The following is a 20,606-nucleotide window of genomic DNA, read 5'->3' on the forward strand; positions in this document are numbered from 1 at the left end:
ATCACGAAAATAGCACGCATAAACACCCAACCCTCCATCCTTCTGTCGATTTCACAGTGTACCACTCCCTTAGTATGTCTCGCCCCTGCGTTCCTTGGCGGCTACATTTAGTGCTTTTATAGCAGTGGGGTAAAAACTGTTTTTTAGTCTATTTGTCCTTGTCCTTGTAGATCTGTACCGTCTGCCTGATGGCAACAGTTCAAACAGGGAGTGTCCGGGGTGGGAAATGTCCTTTATGATACTCTGGGATTTTTTGGTGCAGCGGGAACTGTGTAAGTCCTCCAAGGTAAGGAGAGGGCAGCCGACAATCCTCTGGGCGTTGTCAATGGCCCTCTGGCGCGCTTTCCTCGTAGACATAGTCGCCTGGATGCAGTCCACGTGTGTTAATGCCTTGACATTGTTCTGCCATTCATTGCTTTTGTTTCCAGTCCTCTACCCGTGTCCACTTTTCCCAACCCATCCCTATAATCTCTAACTTTCCTTCGAAACCATCGCAATTACAATATGTTCTCTTTAAATGCACTTTTTTAATACATTGACAGATCGTGGCCAGTTTGTTTTAGCTTAGAGATACAGTGTAGAGACGGGTTATTTTGCCCACAGAGACCGCACCGACCAGCGACCCCCCCCCCCCCACATTAACACTGCCCTACACACACTATGGACTATTTTACATTGATACCAAGCCAATTAACCTACAAACCTGTATGTCTTTGCAGTGTGGGCGGAAACCGAGGATCTCGGTGAAATCCACGCAGGTTACTGGGTGAAGTAGAGAGTGGTCCTGACCTGCCATCTACCTCATTGGAGACCCTCGGACTATCTTTAATTGGACTTTACTGGACTTTGTCTTGCACTAAATATTATTCCCATTATCCTGTATCAGTACACTGTGGATGGCTTATCAATAATCATGTGTATATAGTCTTTCAGCTGACTGGATAGCACTCGTCAAGAAATGTTCCACTGTAACTCGTTACCTTGAAACATAGATGCAGGTGGTGGCCGAAGGTTCACAAAGTTGCTGGAGAAACTCAGCGGGTGCAGCAGCATCTATGGAGCGAAGGAAATAGGCGACGTTTCGGGCCGAAACCCTTCTTCAGAGTGCAGGAAGTGGCCATTCGGCGCTTCGAATTAGCACCGCCGTTCATATGATCATATAACCATATAACAATTACAGCACGGAAACAGGCCATCTCGGCCCTACAAGTCCATGCCGAACAAATTTTTTTCCCCTTAGTCCCACCTGCCTGCACTCATACCATTCCCTTCTCATCCATATGCCTATCCAATTTATTTTTAAATAATACCAATGAAAAGCTAAATTATGATCATAGCTGATCATCTAAAATCAGTATCCCGTTCCTGCTTTCTCCCCACATCCCTTGACTCCTTTAGCACTAAAAGCTAAATCTAACTCTCCCTTGAATACATCCAGTGAATTGGCCTCCACTGCCTTCTGTGGCAGAGAATTCCACAGATTCACGACTCTCTGGGTGGAGGGGAAAAAAAAGTTTTTCCTCATCTCGGTTCTAAATGGCTTACCCCGTATTCTTAAACTGCGACCCCCTGGTTCTGGACTCCCTCCAACATCGGGAAAAGTTTCCCTGCATCGAGCCAGTCCAATCCTTTAAGAAATGTATATGTTTCCTATGAGATCCTCTCTCATCCTTTTAAATTCCGGTGAATACAAGCCCAGTCGATCCATTCTTTCATCATACGTGTTGGTCCCGCCATCCCCGGGAATTAACCTGGCGAACCTGCGCTGCACTCCCTCAATAGCAATAACATGCCAACACTAAACTAAACTAAAACTAAACTAAATTGAAGAAATTGAATTGGTCAAAATGTCCCTAATTGTAAGGAGCAGAGTTTAGTTCAGAGCAATGACCTTCCGACATTAAAGGGCAGAGTTCACAGTTGAAAGAGAAGGCGCCTTGTGTTGTAATGGCTGTCTGTCTGTGTGGTGCACCAGAGTTGTTTGATTGTTATCTTTAACCCCTTGCTCCTTCAGTTTCCAAGTCAACATTTGGTTTGTGTTGATCGATTGCCATGCTGGCCATTGACTCCATCTCCTTTATCCTTGTTCGAAACCCAGGTATGCCCTCAGGAGTCTATTTGACGAGGCCATCGAGGTCAACGTACTGGACAGCAGGGACTCTGCTCACCTGGCCCTCTTATCCAGGCCCGAGCTTGGTCTGACCTTCACCAAAATACACTGCTGGTGCCTCGTGCAGTACTCCAAGTGTGTGTTCATGGATGCTGACATGCTGGTGAGTTTGCTTCGATCTTTAGTATGAAGCTCCGTCCCGCTGTAAGGCATATAGAGTTGCCACAGAGTTGACGTGGACAAGCTTTACCCACTGAGAGTAGGGAAGATTCAAAAAAGGGGACATGACATGAGAATTAAGGGACTGAAGTTTAGGGGTAACATGAGGGGGAACTTCTTTACTCAGAGAGTGGTAGCTGTGTGGAATGAGCTTCCAGTGAAGGTGGTGGAGGCAGGTTCGTTTTTATAATTTAAAAATAAATTGGATAGTTATATGGATGGGAAGGGAATGGAGGGTTATGGTCTGAGCGCAGGTATATGGGACTAGGGGAGATTATGTGTTCGGCACGGACTAGAATGGTCGAGATGGCCTGATTCCGTGCTGTAATTGTTATATGGTCATATGGTTATATATAAAATTATAAAAGGACTGGACGAGCTAGATGCAGGAAAAATGTTCCCAATGTTGGGCGAGTCCAGAACCAGGGGCCACAGTCTTGGAATAAAGGGGTAAGGACATTTAAGACTGAGGTGAGAAACTTTTTCACCCAGGGAGTTGTGAATTTGTGGAATTCCCTGCCACAGAGGGCAGTGGAGGACAAGTCACTGGATGGATTTAAGAGAGAGTTAGATAGAGCTCTATGGGCTAGTGGAATCGAGGGATATGGGGAGAAGGTAGGCACGGGTTATTGATAGGGGATGATCAGCCATGATCACAATGAATGGTGGTGCTGGCTCGAAGGGCTGAATGGCCTCCTCCTGCAGCTATTTTCTGTGTTTCTAAGAAAGAAATACTCGGGATGAAAGAAGAGGGATTTGGTGGCAGTGGATGATCAGCCATGATCACAATGAATGGCGGTGCTGGCTCGAAGGGCTGAATGGCCTCCTCCTGCAGCTATTTTCTGTGTTTCTAAGAAAGAAATACTCAGGACGAAACAAGAGGGATTTGGTGGCAGTGAGCCACAATGCAGGATGTCAGAGGTATTTAGATTAGTTCAGAGATACAGCCCGGAAACTGGCCACTTTGGCTTTCGAGTCCGCGCCGACCAGCAATCCCCGCACATTGACGCTAATCTAAGCGCATGAGGGACAATTTACAATTATACCAAGCCAATTTGCCGACAAACCGCTACGTCTTTGGAGTGCGTGAGGAAACCGGAGAAAACACGCAGGTCGCGGGGTGATCCTACAAACTCCGTACAGACAGCAGCCGTCATCAGGATTGAACACGGGATTCAACGCTACTGCTGCATTCCCACACCACCCTGGTTCCCTTTGACCTGCAATGGAAGGTGACCCCAATGAATGCAGATTCAATCAGTTATATGATACTGTGGTTCTAAGAGAGCTAATTCCTCTCCCCGCTTCCCCCAAGGTCATTCGGTTTCAGGGACTTGAACATAGAAACATAGAACATAGGTGCAGGAGTAGGCCATTTGGCCCTTCGAGCCTGCACCGCCATTCAATACAATCATGGCTGTTCATCCAACTCAGTATCCAGTACCTGCCTTCTCTCCATACCCACTGATCCCTTTAGCCACAAGGGCCACATCTAACTCCCTCTTAAATATAGCCAATGAACTGTGGCCTCAACTACCTTCTGTGGCAGAGAATTCCACAGATTCACCACTCTCTGTGTGAAAAATGTTTTTCTCATCTCAGCCCTAAAAGATTTCCCCCTTATCCTTAAACTGTGACCCCTTGTTCTGGACTTCCCCCAACATCGGGAACAATCTTCCTGCATCTAGCCTGTCCAACCCCTTAAGAATTTTGTAAGTTTCTATAAGATCCTCCCTCAATCTTCTAAATTCTAACGAGTACAAGCCGAGTCTATCCAGTATTTCTTCATATGAAAGTCCTGACATCCCAGAAATCAGTCTGGTGAACCTTCTCTGTACTCCCTCTATGGCAATAATGTCCTTCCTCAGATTAGGAGACCAAAACTGTACGCAATACTCCAGGTGTGGTCTCACCAAGACCCTGTACAACTGCAGTAGAACCTCCCTGCTCCTACACTCAAATCCTTTTGCTTTGAAACTCTGAGGGGTCTGGGCTCTGTGTCGGAAAATCAAGATTAGGTTTCACGGAGAAACATAGAAACATAGAAATTAGGTGCAGGAGTAGGCCATTCGGCCCTTCGAGCCTGCACCGCCATTCAATATGATCATGGCTGATCATCCAACTCAGTATCCCGTACCTGCCTTCTCTCCATACCCCTTGATCCCCTTAGCCACAAGGGCCACATCTAACTCCCTCTTAAATATAGCCAATGAACTGGCCTCAACTACCCTCTGTGGCAGAGAGTTCCAGAGATTCACCACTCTCTGTGTGAAAAAAGTTCTTCTCATCTCGGTTTTAAAGGATTTCCCCCTTATCCTTAAGCCGTGACCCCTTGTCCTGGACTTCCCCAACATCGGGAACAATCTTCCTGCATCTAGCCTGTCCAACCCCTTAAGAATTTTGTAAGTTTTCTATAAGATCACCTCTCAATCTTCTAAATTCTAGAGAGTATAAACCAAGTCTATCCAGTCTTTCTCAGTTGCAACCCTCTGAGGTTGGACCGTCTGAGTCCGCCCGGACTCCCGGTTGCGAAATACTTTAATTCCCCTTCCCATTCGCACACTGACCTTTCTGTCCTGGCCCCGCTCCTCTCTGTCAGAGTGAGGCCAAACGCAAATTGGAGGAACGGCACCTCATACCTCGCTTGGGCAGCTAACAACCCAGTGATATGATTATTGATTTCTCCAACTGCAAGTAGCATCCCCTCTCTCTCTCCATCCCACCTCCCCTACCCAAGTCAAACTAACTTCAAAGTTCTCTTGCTGGAAGTCAACGGTTGGGCTATTTGATTACCTTGCAATGACAATGAGATGTTGCAAACTCAGTAGCAATTGTCCCTAGTGTGTTGGATTGTGTTACTGTGGGGGGGGGGGTGATCGCTGGTCAGCGTGGTCCCAGTGGGCCTATGTAGCCCCTGTCCCACTTAGGAGACCTAAACGGCAACCTCTGGTGACCTTGCCCGCCACCCAAGGTTTCCATGAGGTCACCGGAGGTTTTGGTCACTCTCCCTAATGGTCGAAAGTGGTTTCCGCGTGGTCGAGGCTTCATCTAGGTTGCTGCTATTTTTTCATCATGATTAAAACCGACCTCGACTAAAAATAGGTTGCCGTTTTAAAAATCGATCAGTTTCTAGTCGAACGCGGTTTTCTTCGAAGTCGAGGAAGGTTTTCAACATGTGCGTGGGAGGTTGCAGGTCATCTCGACCTTGATATTTTTTATTTTTGGGTTGCGGGCAAGGTCACCAGAGGTTGCTGTTTAGGTCTCCTAAGTGGGACAGGTGGCTTTACCATGCTGTATCTCTAGCTTAACTAAATACATTATTTTGGATTAAACCAGAACCTGCCGTTCCTTCCTACACATTTCGTCTGCTCCACTGTAACAAGAGAGGAGAAGCTCTCCTCCTCTCCCTGATGAGAGTCCTGCAACATCCTCTCTGAAGAAGGGTCTCCACCCGAAACGTCACCCATTCCTCCTCTCCAGAAGGGTGCTGCCTGTCCCGCTGAGTATCCCTGTCCCACTTGGGAAACCTGAACGGAAACCTCTGGAGGCTTTGCGCCCCACCCAAGGTTTCCGTGCGGTTCCCAGCGGTTGCAGGTAGTTGCCGGAGGTTGCAGGTAGTGGAAGCAGGTAGTGAGACTGACAAAAACCTCCGGGAACCGCACAAAAACTTTTGGTGGGGCGCAAAGTCTCCAGAGGTTTCCGTTCAGGTTTCTTAAGTGGGACAAGGGGATTATAGTCCAGCTTGTTGTGTCTCTCTTCAGTTTAAACCAGCATTTGCTGTTCCTTCCTATAGATTTCAATTAACTGCTTGTATGTGCCTATAACTACATAATTTGTGGGGTCCTTGCGATGTACAAATGGACTATTTTATCCCCCTATGGGACCATCCCTCTCAGAGATTTCTATTTCAATGGCAGGTGTGTCAAAACATAGATGACCTCTTTGAAAGGGAAGAGCTCTCTGCTGCTCCAGACGCTGGCTGGCCAGACTGCTTCAACAGTGGGCTATTTGTGTACAAGCCTTCCATCGAAACCTACAATCGATTACTGCAGTTTGCAGTGGAAAATGGTAGTTTTGATGGTGAGTATGCTTTGTCTTTCTGCTGACTGGTTAGCCCGCAGCAAAGGCCTTTCACTGTATCTTGGTACACGCGACAATAAACTAAACTAATTAACCATGGTGGCACAGCGGTAGAGTTGCTGCCTTCCACCGCTTGCAGCGCCAGAGACCCGGGTTCGATCACGACTACGGGTGCTGTCTGTACAGAGTTTGCACGCTCTCCCCGAGTCCTGCGTGGGTTTTCGGTTTCCTCCCACACCCCAAAGGCGTGCAGGTTTGTAGGATAATTGGATTGGGTTTGCTACTTGGTATGTGTGTAAATTGTCCCTAGTGTGTGTAAAATGGTGTTGATGTGTGGGGATCGCTGGTCGGTGCAGACTCGGTGGGCCGAAGGGCCTGTTTCCGTGCTGTATCTCTAAATTAAACTAAACTAACAAAAATCCAGTTCTGTTCATATGTTTGGCATTTCTGCTCAAAGAGGCAGGAGAGAGAATATGGACTTTAACCCGGGTGGTCCAAATCTTTTCTGCAGGTAACAAGATGATGCAGCTAGTTTCTGTTACCAGTAGCAGTGTATTGATGGTGAGGACTTGAGGTGCCAATATCACACTTGTATTTTTGTTCCAGTGGAATTTTATTCGTTATAGTTATTTTTATTAGTTTACTAGACTAAGTGGGACCCGTTGGGTCCCATGTTCACACGGGAGGGCTGGTCCCCCACGCAATATTCCACCTCTCCACCAATTCCAATATTGGTGGCCAGTAGTGGGGTGGGGGGGGGGCTTTCTGGAGCGCAAGTATGGGTGTTGTGTGCTGGTTTCCAGAGGGCTAGTATGGACATTGTAGGCCGAATGGTTTCTTGGGCTGGCGGCTCAGTCACTCAAGCCTGTTGTGCTGGCAGCTCACTCACTCATGGCTGGTGGGCTCGCAGTTGACTCACGGCTTTTCCTTGAAATTCCATTTCATGCAGGGTGCAAGGCCACCAAATTCAAATGCAGTTTCTTATCATTTCAAGCACGGTGTAAGGCCACCACATTCAAATACAGTTTCATACCATTTTAAGCATAGTGAAACCACCATAAAACACCACATAAACACCACACTCACAGTTTATCTTGCCCATAACAATAATAATAATAATAATAATGCATTTTATTTGCTGGCGCCTTTCTGGACACCTTACAGGACATAAAATCACAATATATTTATCAATATTAAAATCAAGTTGATTAAAAACAAAAAAACAAAAAATACACAAAACATTAAAATCAGGGTGAAGATGGTGGAAGTTATGTCGGGTCTGCTAATCTAAACAGGTGTGTTTTGAGTTGTGATTTGAATTGATCGATAGTGTCCAGGTGACGGATGGGAGGTGGGAGAGTGTTCCAGAGACGTGGGGCAGAGCAGCCGAAGGCTCTGGTACCCATGGCGCTGACTCTAAATGTGGGGACAGTTAAAATTGCAGCTGAGGAGGAACAAAGTGACCAGGAATGAGTGTATGATACCAGCTGTGAATCCCTCCCCCATCTTGCAGAGACTGAGCCACACCCACACTTCCGGGTTTTATAATCCCTCCCCCCTCCCACCGGAAGGGGTGTGGGATTATTCATGGCATGATTGACAGCGATTCTCAACATTTTTTTAAACACTAATAACACTTATTTTTCATTGATGGGAAGAATCATCTGCACCTGATGAGCGGATGGGGACTCGGTAAGATGGCCAAAAATCACAGCCGTAAGTGGTAGTGTTTTATCTAAAATCAATATACAGTGCAAACAGGAAGTTGCCAATTTTAGACTTTTAATCATTTGCCATTTCAAACCAACCACCATTTGCAGTGCTTTATTTCAAACCAACTACATTTTCATTTTCAGTTTCAAACCACATTAAGGGCACTCGAGGTCAGTAAAACCACACTCACGGTTTAGTAGACGTGTTCAGTGTTATTCACAGCTGATACCGAGTGGCTCAGTCTCTGCAAGATGGGGGAGGGAGAGGGCACGACTCTCTGTCTTTGGCCTTGCACCCTGCTTGAAATGGTATGAAACTGCACTTGAGTCTGGTGGCCTTGCGTGCGTGAACTGCTAGCCGAAAAATCCTTTCGGACCACAATGTCCATACTAGCCCTCTGGAAACCAGTCCCTTCAGCCCACAACACCCATACGTGCTCCAGAAAGCCCCCCCCCCCCCCCCCCACCCCACATTCATACCATTTCATGCAGGGTGAAACCACCATAAAACCACACAGAGCACCACACCCACAGTTCAGTAGACATTCAGTGTGTTCAGTTGATTCACAGCTCGGGCAGAGTCGTGGCCCCTCCGTCTCCGATCGTGCAGAGACTGAGCCACACCCACACTACTGGGTTTTATAATCCCTCCCCCTCCCACCGGAAGGGGCGTGGCCTTCATGGCATGATTGACAGGAGAAAGATTCTCAACCTTTTTTAAACACTAATAAGACTTTTATTTTTAATTGATGGGAAGAATCCCCTGCATCTGATGAGAGGAGGGGGACTGAGTAAAATGGCCAAAAATCACAGCCGAAAGTGGTAGCGTTTTATCTAAAATGAATATACAGTGTAAACAGGAAGTTGTCAAGTTTCGAACACCAACCATTTGCAGTGCTTTTTTTTTTTTTTTTTTTTTTTTTTTTTACTTCAACCCAAAACCCCACCAACCATTTGCAGTACCTTTTTAATTCAACCCAAAACCCCACCAACCATTTGCAGTGCCTTTTTAATTCAACCCAAAACCCCACTAACCATTTGCAATGCCTTTTTAATTCAACCCAAAACCCCACCAATAATTTGCAGTGCTTTTACTTCAACCCAACCACATTTTCATTTTCAAACCATATTAAGGGCACTCAAGGTCAGTAAAATCACACACAGTTTAGTAGACATGTGTTCAGTGTTATTCACAGCTCAGACTGAGAGACTTCCCCATCTTGCAAAGACTGTCTGAGGCACAACACTTCTGGGTTTTATAGTCTCTCCCCCTCCCACCAGCAGGGACAGCAGAGAGAATATCAACATTTTTTATACATTAATAACTCTTATGTTTCAACGATGGGAAAAATCCTCTTGTCCTGCGCTGCGGAGGGGGACTCTGAGTAAGATGGCCAAAAATCACAGCTGGAAGTGGCAGCGTTTTTTCTAAAATCATGAAACAGGAAAACAGGAAGTGGTCAAGAACTTACATTTAGTAAAATAGATGTTATTATATTTTTAAGTTATTGAATCAAAATCAAGAATTATAAATTCACATTTCAAAAAGAGTTTCACAATACAGTAGTACTGATATATGAGAATGCATGAGGTTGCACGCGAAATACTGATTTTCAAAAGTAGGCGACCTTTCGGGTCAAGACCCTTCTTCAGTCTGAAGATGGGTCTCAACCCATAATGTCGCCTATTTCCTTCGCTCCATAGATGCTGCCTCACCCGCAGAGTTTCTCCAGCATTTTTGTCTACCTTTGATTTTCCAGCATCTGCAGTTCCCTCCAAAACAGTAATGTAAATGCACCATTTAGTTTGACTTCAGTTTGCATGATGGAAATTGAAGTCGAACTAAATGTTGTATTCGCATCACTGTTCCATGTTGAAATTGATGTGATGTGAACACTAACACAGTCCAACAGTAACAGGCAATCAAATCAACACACAAAACATTTTCTAAAAAAAAGGTTTTCTTTATTGCAAAAACTTACAGTATTTTATTAGCAGTTTTTGCATGCTCTTATATAAGATTATTAAGGGTTTGGACATGCTAGAGGCAGGAAACATGTTTCCGATGTTGGGGGAGTCCAAAACCAGGGACCACAGTTTAAGAGTAAGGGGTAAGCCATTTAGAACAGAGATGAGCAAACACTTTTTCACACAGTTGGTCTGCGGAATTCTCTGCCACGGAGGGCAGTGCAGACAGGTTCTCTGGATACTTTCAGGAGAGGGCTAGATAGGGCTTTTAAAGATAGCGGAGTCAGGGGATATTGGGAGAAGGGAGGAACAGGGTACTGATTGTGGATGATCAGCCAATGTCACATATCAATATCGGCCAGCACCACCATTCAATGTGACCATGGCTGATCATCCCCAATCACTACCCCGTTCCTGCCGTCTCCCCATATCCCCCGACTCCCCTATCTTTTAGAGCCCTATCTAGCGCACTCTTGATAATACCTCTTGAAGACCTAATAGTCTGTAATCCAGGATACATTCTTGTAAACCTCTTCTGCACCCTCTCATCTGATATTTACATCCCGCAGAATTAGGCCATTTGGCCCATCAAATCTCCTTCGCCATCCAATCATAGTTGCCTTATGACGCAGTGTTTGTCATGCTTTTGTCGTTAATAATGAAAGCAAAATATTGGCCATGTGGACCAAGGAGCCTGTTCCTGCACTCTAAATTTTCTTTTGTATAACTCTTTGTATAGGGTTATAACAGAGTTGTACAGGGCTCTGGTGAGACCACATCTGGAGTACTGCGTATAGTTTTGGTCTCCTAATTTGAGGAAGGACATCCTTGTGATCGAGGCAGTGCAGCGTTGGTTCACGAGATTGATCCCTGGGATGGCGGGACTGTCATACGAGGAAAGATTGAAAAGACTAGGCTTGTATTCACTGGAGTTTAGAAGGATGAGGGGGGGATCTTATAGAGACATATAAAATTATAAAAGGACTGGACAAGCTAGATGCAGGAAAAATGTTCCCAATATTGGGCGAGTCCAGAACCAGGGGCCACAGTCTAAGAATAAAGGGGAGGTCATTTAAGACTGAGGTGAGAAAAAACGTTTTGTTAATTTATGGAATTCCCTGCCACAGAGGGCAGTGGAGGCCAAATCACTGGATGGATTTAAGAGAGAGTTAGATAGAACTCTAGGGGCTAGTGGAGTCAAGGGATATGGGGAGAAGGCAGGCACGGGTTATTGATAGTGGACGATCAGCCCTGATCACAATGAATGGCGGTGCTGGCTCGAAGGGCCGAATGGCCTCCTCCTGCACCTATTCTCTATGTTTCCATGTTTTGCTGACTCTTATTTACAATTGAAGCTGTTTTCATGTTGCCTTCTGTTTTTGTTTCCCTTGTTCATTAGGTGCAGATCAAGGCTTGTTGAACAGTTTTTTCAGTGGCTGGTCTACGCAGGATATCCGCAAACACCTCCCATTCATTTACAACTTGGCTGGCATTGCCTTGTACAGCTACCTCCCTGCCTTCAAGCGGTGAGTGCCTTTTATTTCCACACGTCCACCCATCCCACGGGTGTGATACTGTATTAGTCACAGAGTTCTTGTTTGCAGTCTGCCGCCTTCCATAGCTTCATAATGCATGAGGCACAGGCACGTGCCGAGAGTATTTAGCCGGGGTGGGCAGTCGGTGTCTTTGGTCGGTCGGCTTTTAAAAGAAAATCTTGAAAACCGCGCGCGCGCCGATTGTTCTCTCCCCGGTGAGCGGTCGGTCGGCTTTTAAACGAAACTTACGCTACACATGCGCAGTAGTCAGCTGCGCAGCACATGCACGCAGTCCACGGTGTAAAGGCAGAATTTCAGCTGCCTTTATAGACCGTTGCCACTGATGGCTTGAAGCAGCGTCAACGGCACGTGAGTAGCACATACGTCCGTGCGTTAAATGTACCGCGGATGAAAGGCACGGGAGAATTATGCCGATCGAAAAGATCGATCACTTAGGTAAGCATAATTCTCCCGTGCCGTTACTATTTATATTTTATAGTTGCCATTTTATAATTTTATTCGGGGTAGGCACTGCCCACCTTGCCTACCCTGATGGCACGTGCCTGATGATGCGGCACGGTGGCGCAGCGGGAGAGTTGCCGCCTTGCAGCGCCAGAGACACAGGTGTGACCCCGACTACGGGCAACTTTCAGTTAAATTTAGTGTATTGTCACGTGCACCGAGATACAGTACAGTACAAACCGCTTGTTGCGTGCTAACATGTCAGCGGAAAGACAATGCATGATTACAATCGAGCCATTTACAGTGTGTAGATACATGATGTTTTGTGCAAGGTAACGCTAGAAAGGTCCGATCGTTATGTTCTCCCTGTGACTGTGTGGGTTTTCTCTGGGTGCTCTGGTTCCCTTCCACATTCTAAGGGCATGTGGGTTTGTAGGTTAATTGGCTATGTGCGGAAACAGGCCCTTCGGCCCACCGGGTCCATACTGGCCAGCGATCCCCGCACAGTGACACTATCCTACATACACAAGGGACTATTTGTATTTATACCAAAGTAAATGAACCTACAAACCTGTACGTCTTTGGAGTGTGGGATGAAACCAAAGATCTCGGAGAAAACCCACGCAGGTCACGAGGAGAACGCACGAACTCCGTACAGACAGCGCCCGTAGTCAGGATCGAAGTTTCGAAGTGATTTAAGGCAGCAGCACTACCACTGCACCACTGTGCCGCCCTGTAAATTGGCTTCTGTGTATTGTTGCTAGCGTGCGGGGTGGGGCCTCACACTGGCACCAATGTATAGTGGTCAGATATCCTACAAACCTGCCTGCGCCGAACAACGATAGCCCGTACACCAACGCTGTCCTACACACGAGTGACAAGTTATGGAAAACCAATTAACCTACAAACCTGCGCGCCTCTGGAGTGTGGGAGGACACAGGACCTCCCGGAGAAAGCCCACGCAGGTCACAGGGAGAACGTGCAAACTCCGTAAAGACAGCACCCGTAGTCGTGATCGAACCCGTGTCACTGACGAAGTGAAGGTTTCTATAATAATAATAATAATAATAATAATAAATTTTATTTATGGGTGCCTTTCAAGAGTCTCAAAAATTTAGCAGGTAGAGGAAAAACATGTAAGCGGAATGAAATAAATAGTAGAGACATGACTAGTACAAAAAGTAAAGACAGAATTCAATACAAAACACAATACAAGGCAATTAATGCACAGATGAAAAGGGAGGGGGACGTGGGGCTAAGGATAGGCAGAGGTGAAGAGATGGGTCTTGAGGCGGGACTGGAAGATGGTGAGGATCTGATCCTTCGCAGTCCACCCGAACGTCCGGTGGTGCTTTCCCTGCGGTTATTAGAGTTTAAAATATTGTTCTTGTCAACACAGGTTTGGTGCTTCTGTCAAAGTGGTTCATTTCTTGGGGCCGATGAAACCGTGGCATTACCGGTACAATGACGCGACGAAGAGCGTGGTGCAGGAGAACATGTCTCCCGCCGACAGCATGTTTCTCGGCTTCCTGAACACGTGGTGGGACATCTACACCACTTTCATCTTGCCGCTGTTGGCCCAGGAGACTGGGGTGATAGAAGTTGCTGAACAGGTAAGCTGGCGAGAGCGCTGGAGTAACTCAGCGGGACAGGCAGCATCTCTGGAGAGAAGGAATGGGTGACGTTTTGGGTCGAGACCCCCTCCCCCCCCTTCAGACTGAGAATCTGGGGAGAGGGAAATGAGAGCTGTCGAAGGGTAAGGTGTGAAAACGCAAGATCAAAGGGGACAAAGTTCAGGGAAATGGTAGACTAGATCGTTGTTGGGTACGGGAAGGAAGGTGACAACGAGGCATACAACGCTAGTCATTTTTTATCCTTTATGATAAATTACAAGTTATAGGTTTTACCTTTTGGAGATTTTAAGACTTTAGAGATACAGCGTGGAAATAGGGCCTTTGGCCCACCGTGTCCGCGCCGACCAGCGATCACCCCATACATTAGCACTGCCCTGCACACCAGGGGCAATTCACAATTTTACAAAGGTAATTAACCTCCAAACCTGTATGTATTTGGAGCGTGGGAGGAAACCGGAGGACCCGGTGAAATCCCACGCAGGTCACGGGGGGGACACGTTCAAACTCCGTGCAAACAGCACCCGTAGTCGGGATCGAACCGGGGTCTCTGGCGCTGTAAGGTAGCAACTCTGGAGAAAAGGAATAGGTGTCATTTCAGTTCAGGACTTTGTTTAAAAACTGGTGACGTTTTAGGTCTGAACCCTTCTTTAGACAGAGGGATGTTGCCTGACCCGCTGAGTTACACCAGCACTTTGTGTCTTTTTTAAATAAAATTGTTGACCGAACTCTTTAATGTTCAATGATAGAGACGAAAAGCTGGAATAAAGGGCCTGTCCCACTTGCATGTCCTTGGCACGCAAGTTGCGCTACCTCGTGGTCGCGTTGAGGCGCGCGGGCATCGCCGGTTCCACTGAGAAGCGCGGAGGGAGGGGTATGTAGTTGTGCGCGATATCGCGAGGGGTTCCGAAAATTTTGTAGTGAACAAAATCTTCGCGTGCCAACGGCCTGTCGCGGAACTGACGGCCAAAGTGGGACAGGCCCAAGACCCTGGCACGACGCAACGTCTCGCCTCCAACAGCAGCGGCAGAAGGCAAACGATCGCCGAGCTCGGCCTGGGGCTCACGGCCGTTGCAGTCCAGATCCGCCCCCACTTCTACTCCCAGAGTGGGGCCATGGGGACTTTGGAGGCCTTCCGTGAATGCTGGTCGCAGTTGGAGGTCGAGTGTTTTGTTGATAAAGTTGACGTTATATTAATTTGATGATCATTTGTTTGTAAAGTCAACATAGGCAGTCTTTGATTGTGTTAATACTATATGTTTATTTTTATTTTTTGAATAAAAGTTTCATTTAAAAAAAAAAAGAAAAAAAAAAAGAGCGGGGCCAAGAAAATTGAAGATAGACTCAAAATGCAGGAGTAACTCAGCGGGACCGGCTGCATCTCTGGAGAGAAGCAATGGGTGACGTTTCGGGTCAAGACCCTTCTTTTCAGACTGAAGAAGAGTCTCGACACACGAAACGTCACCCATTCCTTCTCCCCGGAGATTCTGTGCGTACGCATGTAAACGCGCCCGACCTTCGCAGGACCGTTGTGGCTCACCGCAACCACGAGTTGGCGTAATTTGCGTGCCAAGGACATGCAAGTGGGACGGGCCCTTTACTAAACGGGTCGGGCAGTGATTCTGGAGGAAAGGAATAGGTGCCGTTTCAGGTTGAGACACTTTGCCTCGATCCGAAAAGTCACCTATTCCTTTTTCTCAGTTTAGTTCAGTATTGTCACGTGCACCGAGGTACAGTGAAAAGCTGTTGTTGCGTGCTATCCATTCAGCGGGAAAACAAGATATCTCCACAGAGTTGCTGCCCGACCGCTGAGTTACTCCAGCTTTTTGTGTCTAACCAGCATCTGCAGTTCCTTCCTACACTCTTGAATGGTCAGTTTGCTGCAAGCTTGTTTTATTGTTTTATATCCCTGCTAAACGTCTAAACGTTGTGGCATTTGTGCTTTCGGCAGCCTGAAGAGGAACGTTGTCGAGCCAGCTTGAGACGGCGAGTAGATCTCGGCGCGATCACAAGGATGTCTTGGTCAATCGAACCTACTGAGGCCTTTACTGCCGAGGTAAAAGTTGTTACAATATAGTGCCATAAGGCCATTAGTGATAGGAGCAGGATTAGGCCACTCGGCCCATCTAGTCTGCTCCGCCATTCAATCATGGCTGATCCATCTCTCACTTTCAACCCAATTCTCCTGCCTTCTCCCCATAACCCCTGACACCCGCACAAATCAGGAATCTATCCATCTCTGCCCTAAATATATCCACCGACTTGGCCTCCACAGCCGTCTGTGGCAAAGAATACCACACATTCGCCACCCTCTGACTAAAGAAATTCCTCCTCATCTCCTCCCTGAAAGAACATCCTTTAATTCTGCGGCAATGAATTCCACCAACCTGAACCATGAAAATTGAACTCTAAGCATGGAACAGTTAAGCTTTTGTCTCCACAAGTTGGAGAGTCTAGGACCAGAGGTCACAGCCTCAGAATAAGAGGACACACCTTTAGGAAGGAGATGAGGAGGAATTTATTTTTGCCAGGGGGGAGGTGAATCCGCGGAATTCATTGCCACAGACGACTGTGGAGGCCACGTCATTGGGTATATTTAAGGTGGAGATCGACAGTACATGTGTCAGGGGGTTACGGGGAGAAGGCAGGAGGATGGAGAGATAGATCAGTCATGATTGAATGGCAGAGTAGACTTGATGGGCCGAATGGCCTAATTCTGCTCTTTGGAACTCATGAATTATTAAACTTTGCCCTCTTCTGTTGCAGGGCCTGTGTTGGCTCCCCTCAGTTGTTGGGAAAACCTTTGGGTTACCTGGGTTAGTGTGGGGGGGGGGTTGGTGGGTGGAGGAAGGGGATGGGGAGGGGTGTGTTGGGGAGGGGGTGGAAGGGGGTGGGGGAGGGGTGCGTGGGGAGGGGAGTTGGTTTGGAGGAGGTGTAGGTAGTGATCCTGATAAGATAAACCTTGCCTTTTGGTGAGTGCAAGTTCTAATTGTGCCAAAATGTAGATTTCGTTGAGGCTGTAACATTTGGCATCTAATTAACAGTGGGGTGGCGCTGCAGTAGAGTTGCTGCCGTATAGCGCCAGAGACCCGGTTTTGATCCTGTCTACGGGGTGCTGTCTGTACGCTCACCGTGACGAGCGTAGGTTTTTTCCCCAGATCTTCGGTTTCCTCCCACACTCCAATGATGTACAGGCTTGCAGGTTAATTGGCTTGGTGTGAATGTATCAATGTGAAATTGTGCGGGTGTGGGTGTGTGGGACAGTGTCGTTGAGTGGGGATCGCTGGTCGGCGCAGACTCGGTGGGCCGAAAGGCCTGTTTCGGCGCTGTATCTCTAAACTAAATATTGCATGAGGTGCACACCTGATTTTATTGCTGCTGTGGGTGGTGCCATCTTACGGACTGTGTTTACTACAGTTTTAGGCACAAAGTGCCGAATAAACTCGGCATCTGCCTGGGTTTCCTCCGAGATCTTCGGTTTCCTCCCACACTCCGAAGACGTACAGGTTTGTAGGTTAATTGGCTTGGCGTAAAAATGTAAAATTGCCCCCGAGTGTGTGTGTGTGTGTGTAGGGTAGTTTTAATGTGTGGGGGTCGCTGGTCGTTGTGGGCCAAAGGGCCTGTTACCGTACTGTATCTCTAAACGTAATAAAAACTAAACTCAGCGGGACCGGCAGCATCTCTGGAGAGAAGGAATGGGTGACGTTTTGGGTTGAGACCCTTCCACTGTCATCCTCCTTGTAGGTGAGGCTCGGCCTAGATTCTATGCTAATCCTGGATTGGTTGTTGCCAAGAAAATGAATGTGAGAATCTGGATGTTGAGAATGTTTATTTACTATTTTGTGTGATTCATTCAGTCATTCATTCATTCATCCAATCATGCATTCATTCATCATACATTCATTCATTCATCATACATGCATTCATTCATTCATTCATCATACATTCATTCATTCATTCAATCATCCATCATCATTCATTCATCCATTCAATCATTCATTCATTCATTTATAAGGGGCAAAAAATGTGTGTGTATATAAGGAGGAATATTAGAAACATAGACGTAGAAAATAGGTGCAGGAGTGGGCCATTCGGGCCTTCGAGCCAGCACCACCATTCAATGCGATCGTGGCTGATCGTCCTCAATCAGTACCCCGTTCCTGCCTTCTCCACAGATCCCTCAATTCCGTCTGCCCTAAGAGCTGTATCTAACTCCCGTTTGAGCGCATATTCAATATGATCATAGCTGATCATCCAAAATCAGTGCCCTGTTATCCGGGAGTTTGTTTCTGCATTTACTGGAGCAAAGCACAGTTGCCGCCGGAAGCGATTTTCCAAATGTTTTGTCTTTTTGTCGAGATTAGTGGAATCAGCAACCACAGAGGGCATGTGTTTAAGGTGAGAGGGGCAAGATGTAATAGGCCCCTTTTGCTCATCAGAGGGTGGAGGGTGTATGGAGCGAGCTGCCAGAAGAGGAAGCTCGTTCCATTCAATAACATTTTAAAGACACTTGTTTCTTTTTGGTTTCTTGGTTCTCCAAAATATTCCAAATGGAATTTAAACTGGAGGTGGTGAAGGGAGGGCTTTAGCCAGAAAGGGTTATTGAGAAGAAAGAGCTACTTTAAATGTAGTTGCATCTGGTTGGGTAACTATAGTAGGGTGGAGGTTATTCCATGCTTTAATTCCGTGGGGGAAGAACCAATTGCTGTACACATCTGTCTTGGCACTTGGGTAGGTACACCGTCTTTAAGGCAGAGGTAGATAGATTCTTGATTAGTACAGGTGTCTGGGTTTATGTGGAGAATGGGGTTGGGAGGGAGAGATAGATCAGCCATGATTGAATGGCTGATGGGCCGAATAGCGTAATTCTACTCCTATTCCTTATGACTTTATGGTACGTTGCTGAGAGTGTAAGATAGATCAGCCATGATTGAACAGCAGTGTTGATGTGATTACCCGTATTTCAATGGCAATGGAGACGCTTTTTTTACCCTAAAATTAGGCACAAAAATGTACCTGCGTTTTGGTGGCAGAAGGTTAGGTTGTTAGCCAAGAAACAGAGACTTGTTGCTGTACTGAGGGATAGCCAAGTCTACCGCTCATTGCTGGCAGCTGAGGGGAAGTGGTTGTAAAAGGACAGCGCAGCTGGAGGGGGGGGTGGGGGAGTCTGGCCCGGGTCAGCATGGCCTGGGCTGCACAAATTGTCTGGGGCGCCAGGGGTTAAGTTACGGAGAGGGCAGGAGCGTTGAGAAGGAGGAGCTAGTCGCGGGGCAAGCGAGCCCACCTGGGAGCTGCAGCCATTGGCGGGGCTCGCAGGTGACCTGGCAACTGCAGCCAGCTCCGGAGGTCGCGGGGGATCTGGGCGCTACAGCGGGTCCCAGGGCACGCAGGAGATGCTGCCGAGCCCTGGACTAAATGCAGGTGCCTGTTCATTGCCGGGAAATACGGTAGTCGAATGGCCAAATTCTGCTCTTTGAACTTATGAACCTATGTAAAGGAAAGGTTTAGAAGAATATGGACCAAATGCGTGCGCCTGGGGCTGGCTTAGAATGCCGTGCTGTCTGGCTCTGATTGTAAGAGTCTATAAGAGGAATAGATCAGGTAAATGCAACTCTCATCTCTTGCCCAGAGGAGGGGAATCGAAGACACATAGAAACATAGATAATAGGTGCAGGAGTAGGCCATTCGACCCTTCGAGCCTGCACCGCCATTCAATGTGATCATGGCTGATCATCCAACTCTGACATGACTTCAGAATTAAGGGACAGAAGTTTAGGGGTAATATGAGGGGGAACTTCTTTAGTCAGAGTGGTAGCGGTGTGGAATGAGCTCCCAGTGGAAGTGGTGGAGGCAGGTTCATTGGTATCATTTAAAAATAAATTGGATAGGCATATGGATGAGAAGGGAATGGAGGGGTATGGTATGAGTGCAGGCAGGTGGGACTAAGGGGAAAAAAATTTGTTCGGCACGGACTTGTAGGGCCGAGATGGCCTGTTTCCGTGCTGTAATTGTTATATATGGTTATATGGAATCCTGTGCCTGCCTTCTCTCCATACCCCCTGATCCCTTTAGCCACAAGGGCCACATCTAACTCCCTCTTAAATATAGAAACATAGACACAGGATTAAGGTGAAGGGGAAAAGATGTGATGAGTATACGGGGGGGTCATTTATTTTCTCACATTTCGCGGTGGGTGTATGAACGAGTTGCCAGAGGAGGTAGTCGAGGCAGGCACTATCCCAATGTTTAGACAGGTACATGGATAGGACAGGTTTGGCGGGATATGGGCCAATCGCGGGCAGGTGGGACCAGTGTAGCTGGGACATATTGGCCGGCAGGGGCAAGTTGGGCCGAAGGGCCCCGTTTCCACTCTACAAGTAAAGTAATTTGGGACGGCTTGAAAAATAACCATGATGTGCATTGGGCTGATATTTCCTTTCTTTTTTTTCAACAGACTATAAATATTGTCATCTCAACTCGGGAAGTACTCAAACTTCCAAAAATAGTTGTCCAGCCACCAGATTCATTCCAACTGCTTGAACCGGTATTTCCTCTTTAATCTGCAACTGTTGAATAGATAATGATTAGCAAGACCACATCGATGGCTTAATTAGATCAACTTTCGGAGTTTTTTTTAAAGTGCAGATATAGTACTGTGTTGGTTATGTCGGAGAGAACTGCAGATGCTTGTTAGAAACATAGAAATTAGGTGCAGGAGTAGGCCATTCGGCCCTTCGAGCCTGCACCGCCATTCAATATGATCATGGCTGATCATCCAACTCAGTATCCCGTACCTGCCTTCTCTCCATACCCCCTGATCCCCTTAGCCACAAGGGCCACATCTAACTCCCTCTTAAATATAGCCAATGAACTGGCCTCGACTACCCTC

The 20,606-nt window shown here is 47.0% G+C and overlaps 1 protein-coding gene across 1 annotated transcript in view; it reads left to right on the top strand.

Annotated features, from left to right (window-relative positions):
• Positions 1-20,606, top strand: part of LOC129694184 (glycogenin-1-like) — a 94,684-nt gene that overhangs the window by 10,329 nt on the left and 63,749 nt on the right. The window contains exons 3-8 of the mRNA XM_055630902.1: positions 2,099-2,273; positions 6,247-6,409; positions 11,489-11,615; positions 13,486-13,699; positions 15,669-15,773; positions 20,172-20,261. Coding sequence (XP_055486877.1) covers positions 2,099-2,273; positions 6,247-6,409; positions 11,489-11,615; positions 13,486-13,699; positions 15,669-15,773; positions 20,172-20,261 — 874 coding nt within the window. The remainder of the gene's footprint in view (positions 1-2,098; positions 2,274-6,246; positions 6,410-11,488; positions 11,616-13,485; positions 13,700-15,668; positions 15,774-20,171; positions 20,262-20,606) is intronic.

This window comes from Leucoraja erinacea, unplaced genomic scaffold (genome assembly GCF_028641065.1).
Source record: "Leucoraja erinacea ecotype New England unplaced genomic scaffold, Leri_hhj_1 Leri_56S, whole genome shotgun sequence".
NCBI classification, from domain to species: Eukaryota; Metazoa; Chordata; class Chondrichthyes; order Rajiformes; family Rajidae; genus Leucoraja; species Leucoraja erinaceus.